The sequence below is a fragment of the Malania oleifera genome, chromosome 2, assembly GCF_029873635.1.
Source record: "Malania oleifera isolate guangnan ecotype guangnan chromosome 2, ASM2987363v1, whole genome shotgun sequence".
NCBI lineage: Eukaryota > Viridiplantae > Streptophyta > Magnoliopsida > Santalales > Ximeniaceae > Malania > Malania oleifera.
Window position 1 is genome coordinate 150,826,131 of NC_080418.1, and position 16,348 is coordinate 150,842,478.

Below are 16,348 nucleotides of genomic sequence, written 5' to 3' on the forward strand. Positions count from 1 at the left end.
TCAGGGTAAGGTCTTTTATTCAGTTTTTGACCTTCTAACAGTTGTAGGAAATAATGTAGACCAAAAAATATTGATATTCTGTTATGGGAAATGTGGTTTTCAAGGTGTGGAATTGGATGCCCTGCAAGTGTAGGACCAGTATACGATAGGGGCTTTTCGACAATTAGGTAAGGAAAACATGTTATGCTAAGAAAATCTAGTATGATTACAGTATGAAATTTATGTTTTTACCAGATTATTATTCAGAGTATAAATTTATGCAATTTATTATTGAGGTTAAAGTGTTTTAAATTATTGTGTGGCATGAGAGTATAAATAGCGTATAAAAACATGTTTATATAGTATTTTCAGGAATATGTTTTATAGAATATATAGACGGTGAAATGCGTTTATAGTGTCTTTCAGAATACCATGATTTTACAGTTTTACAGCACCATAACAAGTAGATTCACAGTTATCTCAGAAAAATATTGCTGATATAGTTACGGATTATTACAGTATCATGATTTATACAGTTATTACAAAATCTGGTAAAACAGTTAGTTGTATATAAAAACATATTATATAGTATCAGACCTTGATGGATCAGACAGCAAAGCACGGTACCGTAGCTACAGATAAACATATATTCAGTTCAGAGTGCAACCATTTAACTCAGATAGTAAGTGGTATGAGGTAGATCGTGCCTAGTTATGGACAAGTTCCCCATCAAATATGGTTGAGGAGGGCCGATTTGACCGAGGAGTATAGTGGTTTACCCTGGTCGGCCAGCCACGATAGATCCAGCTTTCGGACCGCACAAACCTGTTATGAGGGGTTAAATCATGATATACAGTCATCTAGGGAAATATTCTTAGATATTATAGTCTTATCAGATTTTTCGAAATAGTAGTATTATTATGAAAAGTAATTTCATACAGTTTGACATGTTAAATTATGTAGTTAAAGGTTTTATAATATGTTATGTAGTATCAGCATTTTCAGTTTTAGTTATTTGTACTACTCTTAACTCAGATTAATTTTTACAAATCTACATCTCAGTAGCCACATACTAGTAATAGCATGTTTCGTCTTACTGAACTTTGATTCATTCTAGTGTTGAATTATTTTTCAGGTGAGTCAGTTGGGCGAGTGGAGCAGGCTTGCAGATAGAGGAGTTGTCAATTTGTCCTTTTGAGGGTGAGTGTTTTGGTGTTCAATTGTGTTAGCTCTAGTATTAGTAAGAGTAGTTATTGAGAGTACAATGAAATATGTAATATTTGTGGAATATTTAGACACTTTGGTATTGTCTATATATATAAGGTTGTGTTTCATGTTATTTGTTTTCCGCTGTGTAGGAAATTGTTTTAATTTAAAATAACAAAGAAGGTATAATTTTATAAGAAGGTTGTTACAATGTGGTATCAGAGCATTATAAGTGTTATAGTATAAAAAAAAAAAAAAAAATAGATCGGGTGATAGAACTCCGTGACCATAGGGAGTTGGGACCCTGACACGAAGGGCGAGTTTTTGGTGGACTAGGGAGGTGTGATTCCCTAGGGTTGTATTGTTTTTGGGTATGAGATAGTATTGTGTATATGTGTATGTTAGTACTCTGGATATTGTATTATGGATGATATGAAAATACTGTCTTCCACTGTTAGATTTTATAAATAAAATAACTTTTTACCCGGTATCCAATGCTGGTTGGGTCATATGAATAGTAATATGGTGGTTGACGTGGCCGATTTGTGGATGTTGTTGAGGACGTGTAAATTATTTATTATTATTTATAAAAAAAAATTACTAAAATCAGGGTGTCACACCGGTCACTTTTGTCTCTCTGAGGACCAGGCTCCACAGACAGATGAAGAGAAGGACTTCAAGGCCAAGGTACCGTACGACCCAGCCATTGGAAGTTTTATGTACGTCGTGGTTGGTACTAGACCAGGCATTAGTCAAGCAATGGGAGCTGTCAGCAGGTTTATGTCAAATCCAGTGAAGACTCATTGGGAAGCAGTGAAGTGGATATTGAGATATTTATGTGACACTATTGATAAGTGCCTATGTTTTGGCAAAGGATATTTGAAAATTTGAGGATATGTTGATGCCAATTTTACAGGTGAAATAGATCATCGTAGAAGCACCACTGGATATGTGTTCACTGCTGGCACAACAACTGTTAGTTCGATGTCACAAATACAAAAGATTGTTATTTTATCTACTACGAAGCTGAGTCTGTAGCAGTGACAAAAACCAGTAGATAGATGATTTGGCTTCAAGGTTTGTTAACAAAGCTCGGAATAAAGCAGGAAGAAATGTTTTACACGACGACAGTTACAGTGTGATATATCTGGTAAAGAACTCTGCATTTCATTCAAGAATCAAACACATTGGATTACGTTATCATTTCGTCAGATCTCTGTTAGAGGATGAAGTGTCGACACTGGAACAAATCTAAGGTAGCAGGAATCCGACAGATATGTTGACAAAGATGGTGAATACAGAGAAGTTAAAGTTGTGCTCAACTTCAATTGGTCTTCATACTTGAAAGCAAATTTAAGCACATCATTATTTATATACCGATTGAGATAGTATCTCCGTCTCCAAGTGGGAGATTGTTAAGCTGAAATGGAAATGGATAAAATGGAAACGGATTAAATGGAAATGGAAAATTAAATGGCCTTGAAGAGGATGAGTTGTAGATGAAAATAAGTCGCGGAGGAGCCAGGTTTCATGTGCTGTAATGATAATGCCTGCGTGCTAAAATAACCCATTAAATATCCAAATTACTCCCTTCGCTTCCTATCAATTCAATATAGCTATATAATAAAGCAATTGTACGCGAATGTGAATATAGTAAAGTGAGTGAGCAAGGAATGCGAGAGTGCTGAAGGTGAGAGAGAGAAAAATGTGAGAAGAGTTGAGTTGAGTGTGTGTGTCTACTCCTTTTGTTTTTCTCGGAGGTTATAGTATATTTGGTGTGCTCTGTGGACGCAGGTCAGATTAGACCGAAATACGTAAATCTTGTAATTTTATTTTGTGTGTTTATTTTACTTGTGTGTGTTATTATTGTTTTTAGATTCCTAATAAGGGGGGAACCTTACTTGTTATGATACAATGTAATGCAAGGGCGAACGAGTAGTTGTAAAAGGTCCAAAATTTGGTTTTCTTAAGGGATGCTCAACTTCTAGATTACTTGGTGTGTGTCATGGCAGACTTAGTGACCAGGTTCGACAACAAGGTGAGAGCTCAAAAGGCCTAACCCATGCTTTCTCTTTATTTATTTATTTTTAAATTTTGATTACTTTTGTAAAAGAATAAGTTGAATCATCGTGGTTTGTTGACTTTTTAAATTTGTATTGTGCTAATATGAGAGAGAGAGAGTTAAAGCACATGTATCAGTAATTATTATTATTTTTAAATAATTACATAGTGATATATAGTGTGATAGTTAAAGTAAGTACTAATTTTAAATTTATTTATAATGATTGACTACTTTTTAGACCAATATCTAATAATTAACCAAACCGAATTATTAAGTATGATTTAAAATTTAAAATCACTAAAAATATTTTTTTTTTATAATAATCAACATGTAAATTGAAAATATTTTTTTTTAAAAATTAAGTATGAATATTAGATTAACACAACTTTTAAAATTTAAATTATTAACATTCTATATGGTATATTGTATTTATTGAATGGGCCAAACCAAAATGAAAATGATAACCAAGAAAATAAAAACTCTCAACCAAAGCCTAGCTAAAAAAATGATTAACCGATTTTTCAATTTGATTTCATTCTATTTTATGATTTGATTCGGTTCTTGTATTTTTCTTACTCACTCCTAATTATCAGTACTTTTATAGATAAATATTTTTTGTAGGAAAATAATTTTCATAAGTGATTTTACATGATCCTTAAAACCTTTTTTTACTCGTGTTACACTTTCTCATCGTCCATCATTTCCATCAAATATATATATATATATATATATTATTATTTGAGTAATTGAATTTAAGATGCGTACTTTTCTTTTTTCAACTTTTGATAGGACACATTTTTTGCCCTCACAGAAACAAAAGCCCCACGTCCACCATTGGCAAACAAAGAGGATGACAAAAGCTTTTATTTTTATTTTTTATTTTTTATTTTTTCTCCTTTAATCATTCTTAGGCTGCGTTTGGAGTGTTTGATTTTAGAAATAGATTAGTTTTAAGAGATTAGTTACAATTAATTATAAAAAAAATTATGTTATTATTATAAAGCAAATAACAATGTGAATCATTTTATGATTCCATAATAAGGAATAGAAAATGAATAACTATTTCCAAATTTTATATTATGGAAATGTCTATTCATTTTTTATTATATGTCGAATGAAATTATTAAGAATAAATAAAAAATAATTATTCCTTTGATTTTTAAAATTTAAATTATATTCCATCTTATTTCAAAGAATAACTATTTTACTGAACCAAACAAGGCGTTAGGGCACAAGTAAAGATATTACCATTTTATATGATTTGACTCCATTTGACAGGGATTTGACTATCACATTATCTGCGATATTACAATTTTCTAAGAGTGTCACAATGCATTAAGAAATTAAAAAATCAAAATATCTAGTTTTTATGAAATTTCAAGACTACCAAAATAATCTTAACGCGTGATAACTTCTTGTTATTTGTCACGATTGAGGTGATAGTTTCTACCATGGTTTAAAGGTTGGATCAAACCATTTAGTTTGACTGGAACCGGTCGCCCGTCTAGTTTCAATGAAGTTAGAAAATTAAAATGTAAGAATTTAGTTCAGAACTGATCAGTATGGTTTGAACCAGTTAGAATCGACCAAAATCGGCCAGAGCTGGGTTTGTAGCTGGGTCAACCCAATTAAACTTATTTAAATTTAAAAATGGCACAGTGCATTTTATAATTTTAAAATATTTATTATATACATTTCATGTAAATTAAATGACTAAAAAAATAAAAAAGAGTTTCCTCCACCTTTTCATTTTCATTCCTTTTGCCAAGTCCTTAGTCCAAACAGATCTATAAGCTTTCGAGGAAAAAAAAAGAAAAAACAAACAAACTTCTCTAGACTCGTGAGAAATATTTTGGATTATGACACCATACCTTTTTTTCCCTAAATTGCTTATATATATATATATATTTAAAACAAGTTTATTCTTATTAATTATTATCTAAATTACATCTACGAACACAACCAAAATTAAATTAATTTGATCTTAAATAAATTAGTTTAATATTTCTAATATCTTTCTTATGCAATGCATTATGTTAATTTTATGAATGGAATTATTACTCTTGAATTGTATAAAATCTAAATCCAGTATAGGAAAAAATAAAAAAAATTTAATTTCAAATCAACCAAAATTCTTTTAATTCCAAATAAAAAATTTCTCACAATGTGCAATAATTCAATCTGTCTATTTTTAAAAATCTCATACTTTAACTTCGCATAAATTCAAATGGTTAAGATTTTGTTTTACATGTACAACTATTAAGCTAAGTCTCGCTGATTATGGCAAAGTTCGGAATGCGGACATGGCTTTTGTGCATTAGTTGGACGTTCGATCAGCCCGACCTCCGGGACAGGGGGTCCGAAGGGCTCGTTAGTGGCTGAAGTTCCTATGTAATCAACAAAAAAAAAAAAAAAAAGAGGGTAAAATCCAACAACACCTCCTAAATTTTTTTAATTTGACACTCCACCCCCTTGAACTTTTAGAAACTACTAAAAGCCCCGTATTGTTTAATATTATTTAGAAAACAAACCTTCTATTATTTGACTGTTACTCATTCGTCTAAATGAAAAATTAAATTGTACCCTTAATAAAATAATATTTTACCCTTTTCAGTTATTTTTGGTAAGATAAATTAAGAAAATGACAATAATTTAATAAATTAAGTTAGGAAAATGATCAATTGAGTATAGTAGATTTTAAAAATTGAACTTACAAGCGAATTGAACACGCAATGACTAGCTCGAGTTGACTAGTTGACATAAACATGACAACATAATTAAATTATTATTTTAAAAATAAAAATATAAAAAATATATAAGTAGTGCCAATAATTTAGGAGAAAATACTCGGATATTACATTGTTCCAAAATATTTGTTATATACATTTCATGTAAATTAAATGACTACAAAATAAAATGTAATTTTAAAATCGACTCTAATCAACTAGTTGATCGAACTGCAACTCAATTTTTCGGTGTGTAGTTGAATACTATATCTAATAATATAGTAACTTGAATAAAATTAGGAGAAAACAACGAATTTACTTGAACAAAGTTCAATCAATTAATACAAATTTATTATGTTAATGTCAATTTGTTGATCCAAGTTGATAATATCAGGTGGACCGATCAATTTGAGAATAACTCTTTTATTTGTGTGGTCAATTTTCAAGACGTTATACTAATCAATTTCCTCAGTTTAGTTTATTAATTTGATATCTTTTTTAAAATATCATTTCATTATGGATATTTTTTTTTTCACATATACTTCACGATTGACCAACAAAAGGTTTACTATGTCAGCTAAAAATAAATTTAAATATTTTCTTTTGATAATTTCAAAAAATTCAAGGAGCAAAGTGTTATTAGAAAAATTCAGTGAGAATTGCTAGTAGGGGTATATTCGAGTTGAGTTGAATCAACATAGTAAAATACTCGAACTTAATTCGATTCAACTTGAAAATGTTAAGTTTGAAACTCGAAACAGACTCAATTAATTTCACAATTGTTAAACTTGAATTCGAATAAGTCACAAGTTCATAAAACTCGAGTTTGGCTCGATTGTAAATTAGTAGTAAATGCATTTATGAATAAATACAATTGTAAAAACTAAGAAAATGCCAGATGAATTGAGGAAAAGCACTTTAATACCTATATACAAAAATAAAGGAGATATTCAAAATTGTAATAACTATCGTGGAATTAAACTTATGAGTCATACGATGAAACTATGGGAAAGAGTAGTTGAACAAAGATTAAGGTTAGAAACGAAGATCTCAGAAAATCAATTTGGTTTTATGCCTGGGAGATCTACCACAGAAGCTATTTATCTTTTAAGAAAATTAATGGAAAAGTTTAGGGAAAAGAAGAGGGACTTGCATATGATATTTATTGACCTTGAGAAAGCATATGATAGGATACTTAGGAAAGTTTTATGGTGGGTTTTAGAAAAAAAGGGTGTATGTTGTAGGTATACCGATGTCATTAAGGATATGTACGATGGAGTAATGACTAGTGTAAAGACTATAGATGGAGAAACTAGAGAATTTCCAATTACCATAGGTGTACATCAAGGATCTGCTTTGAGTCCTTATCTTTTTGCTTTAGTGATGGACCAATTGACTAAGAGTATTCAAAAGAAGGTTCCATGGTATATGTTGTTTGCAGATGATATTGTATTAATTGATGAAACTAGGGATGGAGTAGAGGCTGAGTTAGAATTATGGAGAGAAGCTTTGGAATCCAGAGGCTTTAAGATAAGTAGAAATAAAACAGAATATATGAAATGTAATTTTAGTAATGATAGGAGGAATATTGGAGACAAAGTTAAACTTGATGATGAAGAAATAAATAGTACTTGTAGATTTCGATACCTTGGATTTATTATGCAAGCTGAATGAGAAATTGAAGATGATGTAATGCATAGAGTTAAAGCAGGTTGGGTAAAATGGAGAAGTTCTTCAAGTATTATATGTGATCGTAGAATACCCTTAAAATTGAAAGGGAAGTTTTATAGGACATCTATAAGACCAGCTATGCTATATGGATCAGAATGTTGGGCGACGAAGAAATATAATATCCAAAAAGTAAAAGTTGCCGAGATGAGGATGCTTAGATGGATGAGTGGTATAACATTAAAAGATAAATTAAGGAATGAACATATTCGTGGTAAGTTAGGTGTAGCTCCTATAGAAGATAAGATAAGGGAAGGACGACTCAGATGGTATGAACACTTGCATCGTAGGCCTTATAGTGCACCTGTGAGGAAGAGTGACTTAGTTACTGTGGGGGGCAGTAGAAGGGGTAGGAGTAGACCTAAAATAACTTGGGAGGAGATAGTGAGTAAGGATTTAATGTCTTTGAATCTATCAAAAGAAATGGTCCATGATCGCATAAATTGGCGAAAAAAGATTCATATAGCCGACCCCACTTAGTAGGACTAAGGCTTGGTTTTGTTGTTGTTGTTGTTGTTGTTATGTAATATACATATAATATTAAATAGATATTATATGACATATATATTACAAAAAATAAGAAAATTAAAAAGTTCGATTTTACTTGAAGCTTTACTTGAGTACTATTATTGAGTTCGAACTTGACTCGTTAAAATACTTGACTCGCTCAAATTAGATTCAAACTCGAGTAGAATTGAATCGGATTGAGTTAGAGAACGAGTAGATGTCGAGTAGGTCACAAGCAATCATGATTAACACAAATTGATTCAACCCATTATTGTAATTACTGAGGCCCAAATGTGTAAACCACACATTAGATATTGAAGGAAAAGGCCCATGATGGGGAAGAGGGCCGGCCCAAGAGCGAGAAGGTCAAGGGATATGATAGGGGCGGGGGGAGAGAGACGGGGACATTTTCGTCATTTAGCAATTAGGGTGGGCCGTGTGAGTGTGGGAGGAGGGAGAGAGAGAGAGAGAGAGAGAGAGCCGTGGTGCTATTTGAATCACCACTTTTCCATCAACAAAACCCTCTCTTTTCCAAAAACCCAAACCCCTTCGACTCTCCCCCAGACCTTGGCGGCTGAGACCCCCCGGTTGTCCTCTCCACTTCTCGCTCTCTCTCCCCTAGGGTTTCTCTCTCTCCCCGCGCTTCCTCCTCTTCCGAAACCCCTGTGGTGCGGATTTATTAGGTTTTGCATCGCCTCCCTCCCTCCTCGTGAAGATCTGCTCATGGCTACCGTCGCTCCAGCTGCCGATCGTATCCTTCACTGCTTCTATCAACTCTGTCTAATCTGATTTATATCTAGGTCTAATCTTTCTTCGCCGATCTGCTTTTCTCTGGCATGTTTTCCGTGCTCTTCGTTGTTCGATTGGTGTGTTTTCTTCTTCTTTTTTCCTGTAGATCGGGGCTACGACTGACTTGCTCTGTCGTTTACTTGTTTAGGGTTGTGTGTTGAATTCTAAGGTTTCTCTATGCTGATATTTTTGCATGCTTTCTGGTGCTCTTAACACATGATTCCTAGTGTTTGATAGATTTGTTGTTCGAGTATTTATTTATTAGTTATTATTTCTTTGTCGCCGCGGTTTTATCTATTTAAAAGTTTTACTTGTGCTATTATGTTTGCTATTTGTTTGCTGATTCTTTGCGCGTGTACAGGATTTATGTTTTTTTTTTTTTTTTGTTATTTTGATTGAACCGATAACGCTGGTCAAAAGAGCGATTTTATGGACGGTTTGAATATATGCTTAAAAATTTGCTGTTTGAGACGTGCCTCTAATTTTTTCATAGATCTGGGTGTACAGAATTTGCACATGTTTTTTTTCTTTTGGTTGCTATTCGGCTACGGATGGGAGCTGGTTTGCGTGAACAGTTTTGTTGGTTAGATGCCCTGTTTGAATATTTATTAACTGTAGCGTTTGGTGTTCGATAATATTGGTCTATGCATCTAGAAAAATTGGTTCCTTCACTTTTGCCCCTATAGAAGCTGCAGATTTGTTGCAGAAATTGTCACTAGATTCTCAAACCAAGAGTCTGGAACTTACAGAGCCTGCTAAGAAGGTAATCGGAAGTTTTTTGAAATCATTATTATTTTTCTGAAGATTGAATCTTATTATATCTTTTGTTTGCTGAGAAGGGGAGAGAAGAGGATGAAAAAGTTTAATCTCTCTTTTCTCTTTGGTTAAAAATTCTATTTTTTTGCTCTCCCAAATTCAAGAGGTTTGGTGAGGAATGGAGATAAATCAGTCTGAAAGACTGAAGGATCAAGTGACTTGTTGACTTTTCCCATCTAACCAGACAGAATGGAGAGAAGTTAGTTTGTTAGTTTTTCCTTGGGCTCTTCTCTTTTCTCTAACCAAACAAAGTGTTGTACTAATCTCTAGATTATAAAGATCCCTTGGTTAAGAATATCTAAATTTTCACTTCTTTTATGGGCAGCCTTCTACCAATCAATATGGGACTGTTGAGTCAGGTGATGCGGCAAATGGTCAGATCCAGCCGTATGAACGATCTATGACCCCTTTACTACAGGATTTCATGGATCCATCCATGTGCTATCTCCCTAATGCTTATACTTCTACTGCCTATTATTATGGAGGTAAATTAATATGCTTGAATTTGCTTTTTTCCTATAACATATTAAGTTCTTTGTAGTGGTTTACCATATTTATCTTTATTTGAGAATGTAAACATTGCTGTGTTTGTTCATAGATGAATAAGTTGAAAAAGTGTGTGTGTGTGTGTGTGTGTTTATTATGACTTATTATCTTCTTTTCTATCTCAGGCTATGAGGGGGCTGCTAATGAATGGGACGATTATTCCAGATATGTAAACCCAGAGGGAGTTGAGATGCCACCTGTGAGTGCTTGTGCTCTCCCATTAATGAATTTGTGATTAGCATGCAATTTGACCCATGATGTCCTTCCATGTGGATGCCATGAATCAATTTTACTTATTTATTCATCCATATTTTTTAACTTTCAAAATCTAATGTTGGGCTGGCATGCATGCATGCGTTGCTGGTTTTTTCCCAGGGAGTTTATGGGGATAACGGGTCGCTTATGTATCACCATGGTTATGGGTATGGACCGTATGCTCCATACTCTCCCGCAGGTTCCCCTGTTCCAACTCTCGGGCATGATGGTCAGTTATATGGACCTCAGCACTATCAGTACCCTACTCCTTATTTCCAGCCTCTGAATCCATCAAGTGGGCCATACAACCCAACTGGTCACTCAAAAGTGGAGGTTACCACTTCAGCAGCTGCTGAGCAAGTGCCATTGTCTGTGGAAACAGCTAATGGGAATTCTAATGGTGTTGCAAATGGTGGGGCTTTGAAGGTGAATAATGGCTCAGCAACTGTAAAACCAGCACATCCAAATCCATCATTTAGTACAAATGGTTCTCATGGAAGGGGTGCCCTGCCAGGTCCTATTCCTGCTTCTGGCTATCAAGATCCTAGGTTTGCTTTTGATGGATTGCGGTCTCCCATTCCATGGCTAGATGGCCCAATATTTTCTGATGGGCAGCCTAGACCTGTTACCAGCTCGGCAATTAATTCTTCAATCTCAAATGGCAATAATATTCCGTCATCAAGGAACCAGAATCTTCGCCCTCACTCTCATCTCATGGTATGTATGATTTGTTTTTCAATCAATTCTTTTTTCCACAAACTGCTCCAGGTTAAAGAAAATGCCTCCCTCCCGAGTTGTCTGGTGAGAGTTGAATGATCATGTGTCCGGGACTAATGCTCAACTTAGTTGATTGGGTTCTTCCTGTCTTACTGAGTTCTGACTATCAAGTCCGGTGTTAAACAAACCTCTCTACCTCTCCTAGATTACTGTCATTTTATTTTTTAAACAATCAACCTTGATTGGTTTCAAAACTTCTTTCCTAATTTGAATTTACTTAGACCATGTTCTGGCTTTGAGGTTGTTTAGATTATGTTGTGGCTTTGGGGTTGTCTTACCAAGATCTTTTGTTATCATCTGTAGGGTTTGCACCATCCAAGACCGATGCCTGGCATGGGTGCAACACATGGATATATAAATAGGATGTATCCAAACAAGATGTATGCTCAGTATGGGAATGCTGTTAGATCTGGTTTCGGATTTGGATCTAATGGTTATGATTCACGAACAAATGGCCGTGGCTGGTTGAATGCAGATAACAAATACAAACCTAGGGGGCGTGGTAATGGTTTCTTTGGTTATGGTAATGAGAACATGGATGGTTTAAATGAGCTGAACAGGGGGCCTAGAGCAAAGAGTGCTAAGAATCAAAAGGGGTTTGCGGCTGTCACATTAGCAGTCAAGGGGCAGAATGGTTCATTGAACGTAACTAATGATGAGGAAAAGGATAAGCTGAGTGCAACTCCGGATCGTGAACAATATAACCAAGCAGATTTCCCTGAGAAATATACTGATGCTAAGTTCTTCATTATTAAATCATACAGTGAGGATGACGTGCATAAGAGTATCAAGTATAATGTGTGGGCCAGCACACCAAATGGCAACAAAAAGCTTGATGCTGCATACCATGAAGCTCAGGAGAAGTCTGGAGGCTGCCCTGTGTTCCTTTTCTTCTCGGTATGCATCTCTATCTATAGCTAGCTTGACTTGTTTTAGCGTTTACTTCACAACCTTCTTTTCAATAATATTCAATTTGTTTCTCTAGGTCAATACTAGTGGGCAATTTGTGGGTGTTGCGGAGATGGTGGGCCCTGTTGATTTTCAGAAAAATTTGGAGTACTGGCAACAGGACAAGTGGAATGGCTGTTTTCCCGTTAAGTGGCACATTGTTAAGGATGTGCCCAATAGTTTGTTGAAGCACATAACCCTTGAGAACAATGAGAACAAACCTGTCACTAACAGTAGGGACACCCAAGAGGTAACTGTACACATTATTCATCATCTGTACACATCATCATCTGGTTCTTTATTCCTGGAGGAAACTAATATTCCTGGGTTTATGGTTTTTTGTTTAGGTCAAGCTTGAGCAAGGGCTCCAAATGATCAAAATATTCAAGGATCACTCTTGCAAAACCTGCATCCTTGATGATTTTGGGTTCTATGAGGCTCGGCAGAAGACAATTCAAGAGAAGAAGGCTAAGCAGCAGCAGTTCACCAAACAGGTAAGGCATATTATTTTCATTTTGTTTTACCTAATAACCCACATCTAGAGTGCAGTTGGTTTTTCAATTTTTTTTGTATTAACAATTCCAACACTACAGTTCCTTTGTATGAGGGTTGCAGAGGCACCATATGACGGTGTCTGGTGTTGTCTGTCTATGTTTTTTCCCTGCATAAGTCCTCTGCGTGGCTGACTTGTGCTGGTTTGTGGTTTGGCCAACTGTCTGGTCACTAATATGGTCTTGGAAATCATTTTTCTCCCATGTGCAGTAGGCTAAAATTTATTTATTGACCTAATCTTAACAATACAGGTATGGGAAGGGAAGCCAGTTGATGAGAAAAGCAAAGAAGGGAAAACTGGGGAACTGAGATCGCCCAAGTCATCAGAGGTTGCTTCAGACTTGATCAAGGAACCTGCTACAGCTGCGCAGACAAATGGGGATCTTAAGCTCTCCGAAAATGGATCTGTTGCAAAAACAGGAGATGCCCCAAAGGGTGCTAAACCTGTGGTGTCGGAGAAGAGAACTGTGACTAATGGGGTTGTAAATGGATGCTAGGTGCTTCTGCGGACGAGGGCCACCCGTGGTTTTCTGAGAGTTTCTTGGTGGGGGTTTGGCTAGTAGGTTCAGTGGTGGTCTAGATTAGTACAAAAACAAGCAAATGCTGGCCAACTCTTTTTATGTCCCGGGCAGCCTTAGGTGGAGGTGTTACTGCATCAGTGGTGAATAAAGGATTAAAGATGAAAGAGGACAAGTGGTGGAAAGACAAGGCTGCTGCTGTAGCTGCTGGTGGTTCTGATTCTGGGCATCACCTCCCATTGGTTCTGATGGATCTGTCTCTGTAATAGTTAGCTTCTAACAGGTTTTGTTATTGCCTAGGGGTTTTTTGGGGTATTAGGGGGGGGTCTCTCTTTCTCGTCATGTCTCATTTGTGGTCTTTTATATCATCATTGTGGTATCTTTTTTTTTTTTTTTTTTTTCGTTTGTTTTCTTCCTTATAAAAAATCTCGTTTGGTATTTTCCTGTCTTGTGAATCTAGATATACTCTGTTGGGGAGCAGCTTTGCCTCTGTATTTTCAAAGAGAGCTAGAAGCAAGGTTGGGAATGTACTTCATTATAGTTGGAGAAGCTTTCCATTTTCTTTATTTTATTTTTATTTATTTTATTGTGGTTTTTTATAATTTAAATATTATTGTTATCATGTTGAACAAATTTTCCTAGCCTCTCTCTCTCTCTCTCTCTCCCCGGCTTATAAGAGTTATTAAGTACAGAGTATTGTTTATGAATTGCTTTTCTTAGGGAGTTTTTATCATAAGCATCTGATCGGCTGCTGTACCTAGCCAAGGAAGCTTAAAATATCCTCTTATTTTTATTACGACTCTGGTGGTTAAGCTTGTCCGACGAATTGCCCTAACGAAAGTTTTACATTTGAAAAGATTATTTTAGATACCAATAAAAAACTAAATCTAATTATGTCTCCTATGGTTTTAAAATTCATAGCTATATCTTACATTGTTTTTGAATTTAGTCATTGTAATCAATCGAAACACTTCATCCTCTTCTTCACAACTCAAGTTTCCTCATCCTTAATTCTCCAAATAACAGAATGTAAGAGTTTCTTGTTATGAAAAATGGGTTTTGAAAAAGGTGACTGTCACCTCTTTCATGAAAAAGGTGAACTGTCACCTCTTTCATTACCTCATCTTTCATCGTTTTTGTTTTTTCACCTCAATAAATGTCACCTTATTCATATTGTCCTATAAAAAGACACCCTAACTCTTAGATTTGAAACATATCTTTCCATGCTTATATATACATTGTACGCTTGTATATTTACTTGCATGCTTAAAAAAGGTAGAATATATAGAAAGAGGATAGATATATCTTGTATATGGTTGGTTCCATATCATATATTTTTCCTGTGGTAGTGAAGTTTTTGATCCCATTCATTCGTAGAGTAGGTATAGTCGAATAACGTAAATTTTTGTCTCAACATTCATGCATCTTTTATAACATGTCTAACATTTGGGGCTCTTTACATAATGATGTTTTACTGAAGGGAATTTTTTCTAAGGCTCATAGATGTATATAGTGGGGATAGAGATGCCAGTCTTCTTAAGAATGGTTGGTTAACCATCCTTTTCATGCAAAAGTCTACTTTTAAGCCCTTGTGTTGTAGACTTTAGGATTTTCCCCTTTGTATTTTCCTAAAATTAATAAAGGTGACAACTCAATGTTTTCATTTAATCTTATTTTATATAGTCTTTCTTTTACTCTTATTTTTTTTGTTTAGAGGTCGCTATGTAACGCTCATTTCGTTGGGTTGGTAATACCCGACTAGAACGCATGGAGGGGATACTCGAGTGTTTATTTAAATTTTTTAGACATGCAATATTCATATTTTTATGATTTTGATCGTCAATAAAATGTTAATATGTAAGTTATAATATAAAGTGGAACGAAATTGTTGTATCCCTTGGATTATATTGGACTGTGAATGAATGATAAAATTTTAATTTGACTGATTTAAGATGTTTCCTAACAAAACATGCATCTCTATGTTTACCTATGTCTTGGATTAAATTAGATTATGAATGAATGATAAAATTTTAAATTGTTTCCTTTTGAGTTGTGTGGAGCTTTGTAATAAATTAATTATTTATTATATAAAAAATTGATTCTTATAATTTTTTTTTAATTTTTGAATTATTTAGTAAGCCGGCTTGGTTCGATTTATTAGATTCTGATATTATTGATCGATTTTGATATATATATATATATATATATATGTAGAAATATTTTTCATCATCACAACAAATCCTCAAAAAAAAAAAAAAAAAAGTTTGTACCGACTAAGGTATATACTTCAACATTCTTGTGCTAGAACTTTGGCTAATAAACACAAGATCGGATTTTAAATTTAAAATTTAAGTTTATAGCATTTCTGTGTTTTAGAGGTCAAAGTGGCCATTGATTCTATTTTATGAGAAAATTACAAGGAATTAAAAGGTATATAAATTTGATTGAAAGAATAATCATAGTTAATTATAGAGTAATAGACATTGACATCGCTTGAGACTTGACGAAAAAGCACATTCCTTTCCTAAAGTTTTAGGAATTTTGTACGTGTAAAGTTAAAAGATGATATACATTTGATTAAATGAGTAGTTCTAGTTAATTATGGAATAAAAAAAGTTGACCTCTCTTAAGATTTGACGAAAAATACAGATTTCTCTTGAAATTTTAAAAAGTTTTATGTACCAAATCTGAGATTTGTTAAAAAAATGTCATGGAGCTTTTGTTAAATTTTTAAATCTTAGGGGAAGTTAGTATTTTGACATTAACTACAAGAGTGTTTTAAGGTGGTTATTGAGTTGTTTCAAGAAAATTAATTATTGATGGTTGTGCGAGTATTTTGGATAGTCTAAAAACTAGTCCAAGAAAGCGAATCTCTTTTCACATAGTAGAGATTATCCAAGAGAAGTGCATTGTATGAAAGATCATTTACTTCTAATATA

The 16,348-nt window shown here is 34.1% G+C and overlaps 1 protein-coding gene across 1 annotated transcript; it reads left to right on the forward strand.

Moving 5' to 3' along the window:
- The first annotated feature begins 8,614 nt into the window (after positions 1-8,614).
- On the forward strand, positions 8,615-14,042 carry LOC131147735 (YTH domain-containing protein ECT2-like). The gene is made up of 9 exons (XM_058097276.1): positions 8,615-8,959; positions 9,684-9,760; positions 10,139-10,298; positions 10,485-10,558; positions 10,735-11,331; positions 11,695-12,288; positions 12,377-12,589; positions 12,687-12,833; positions 13,143-14,042. The coding sequence occupies exons 1-9, from the start codon at positions 8,932-8,934 to the stop codon at positions 13,386-13,388; spliced, it is 2,136 nt and encodes a 711-aa protein (XP_057953259.1). The 5' UTR covers positions 8,615-8,931; the 3' UTR covers positions 13,389-14,042.
- The last annotated feature ends 2,306 nt before the right edge of the window (positions 14,043-16,348 follow it).

Coding starts and splice junctions, on each gene's coding strand:
- LOC131147735 (XM_058097276.1), top strand. CDS start 8,932: ATGGCTACCGTCGCTCCAGCTGCCGATC. Junction 9,761..10,138: donor TTACAGAGCCTGCTAAGAAG/GTAATCGGAAGT, acceptor TTTTATGGGCAG/CCTTCTACCAATCAATATGG. Junction 12,289..12,376: donor CTGTGTTCCTTTTCTTCTCG/GTATGCATCTCT, acceptor TTGTTTCTCTAG/GTCAATACTAGTGGGCAATT.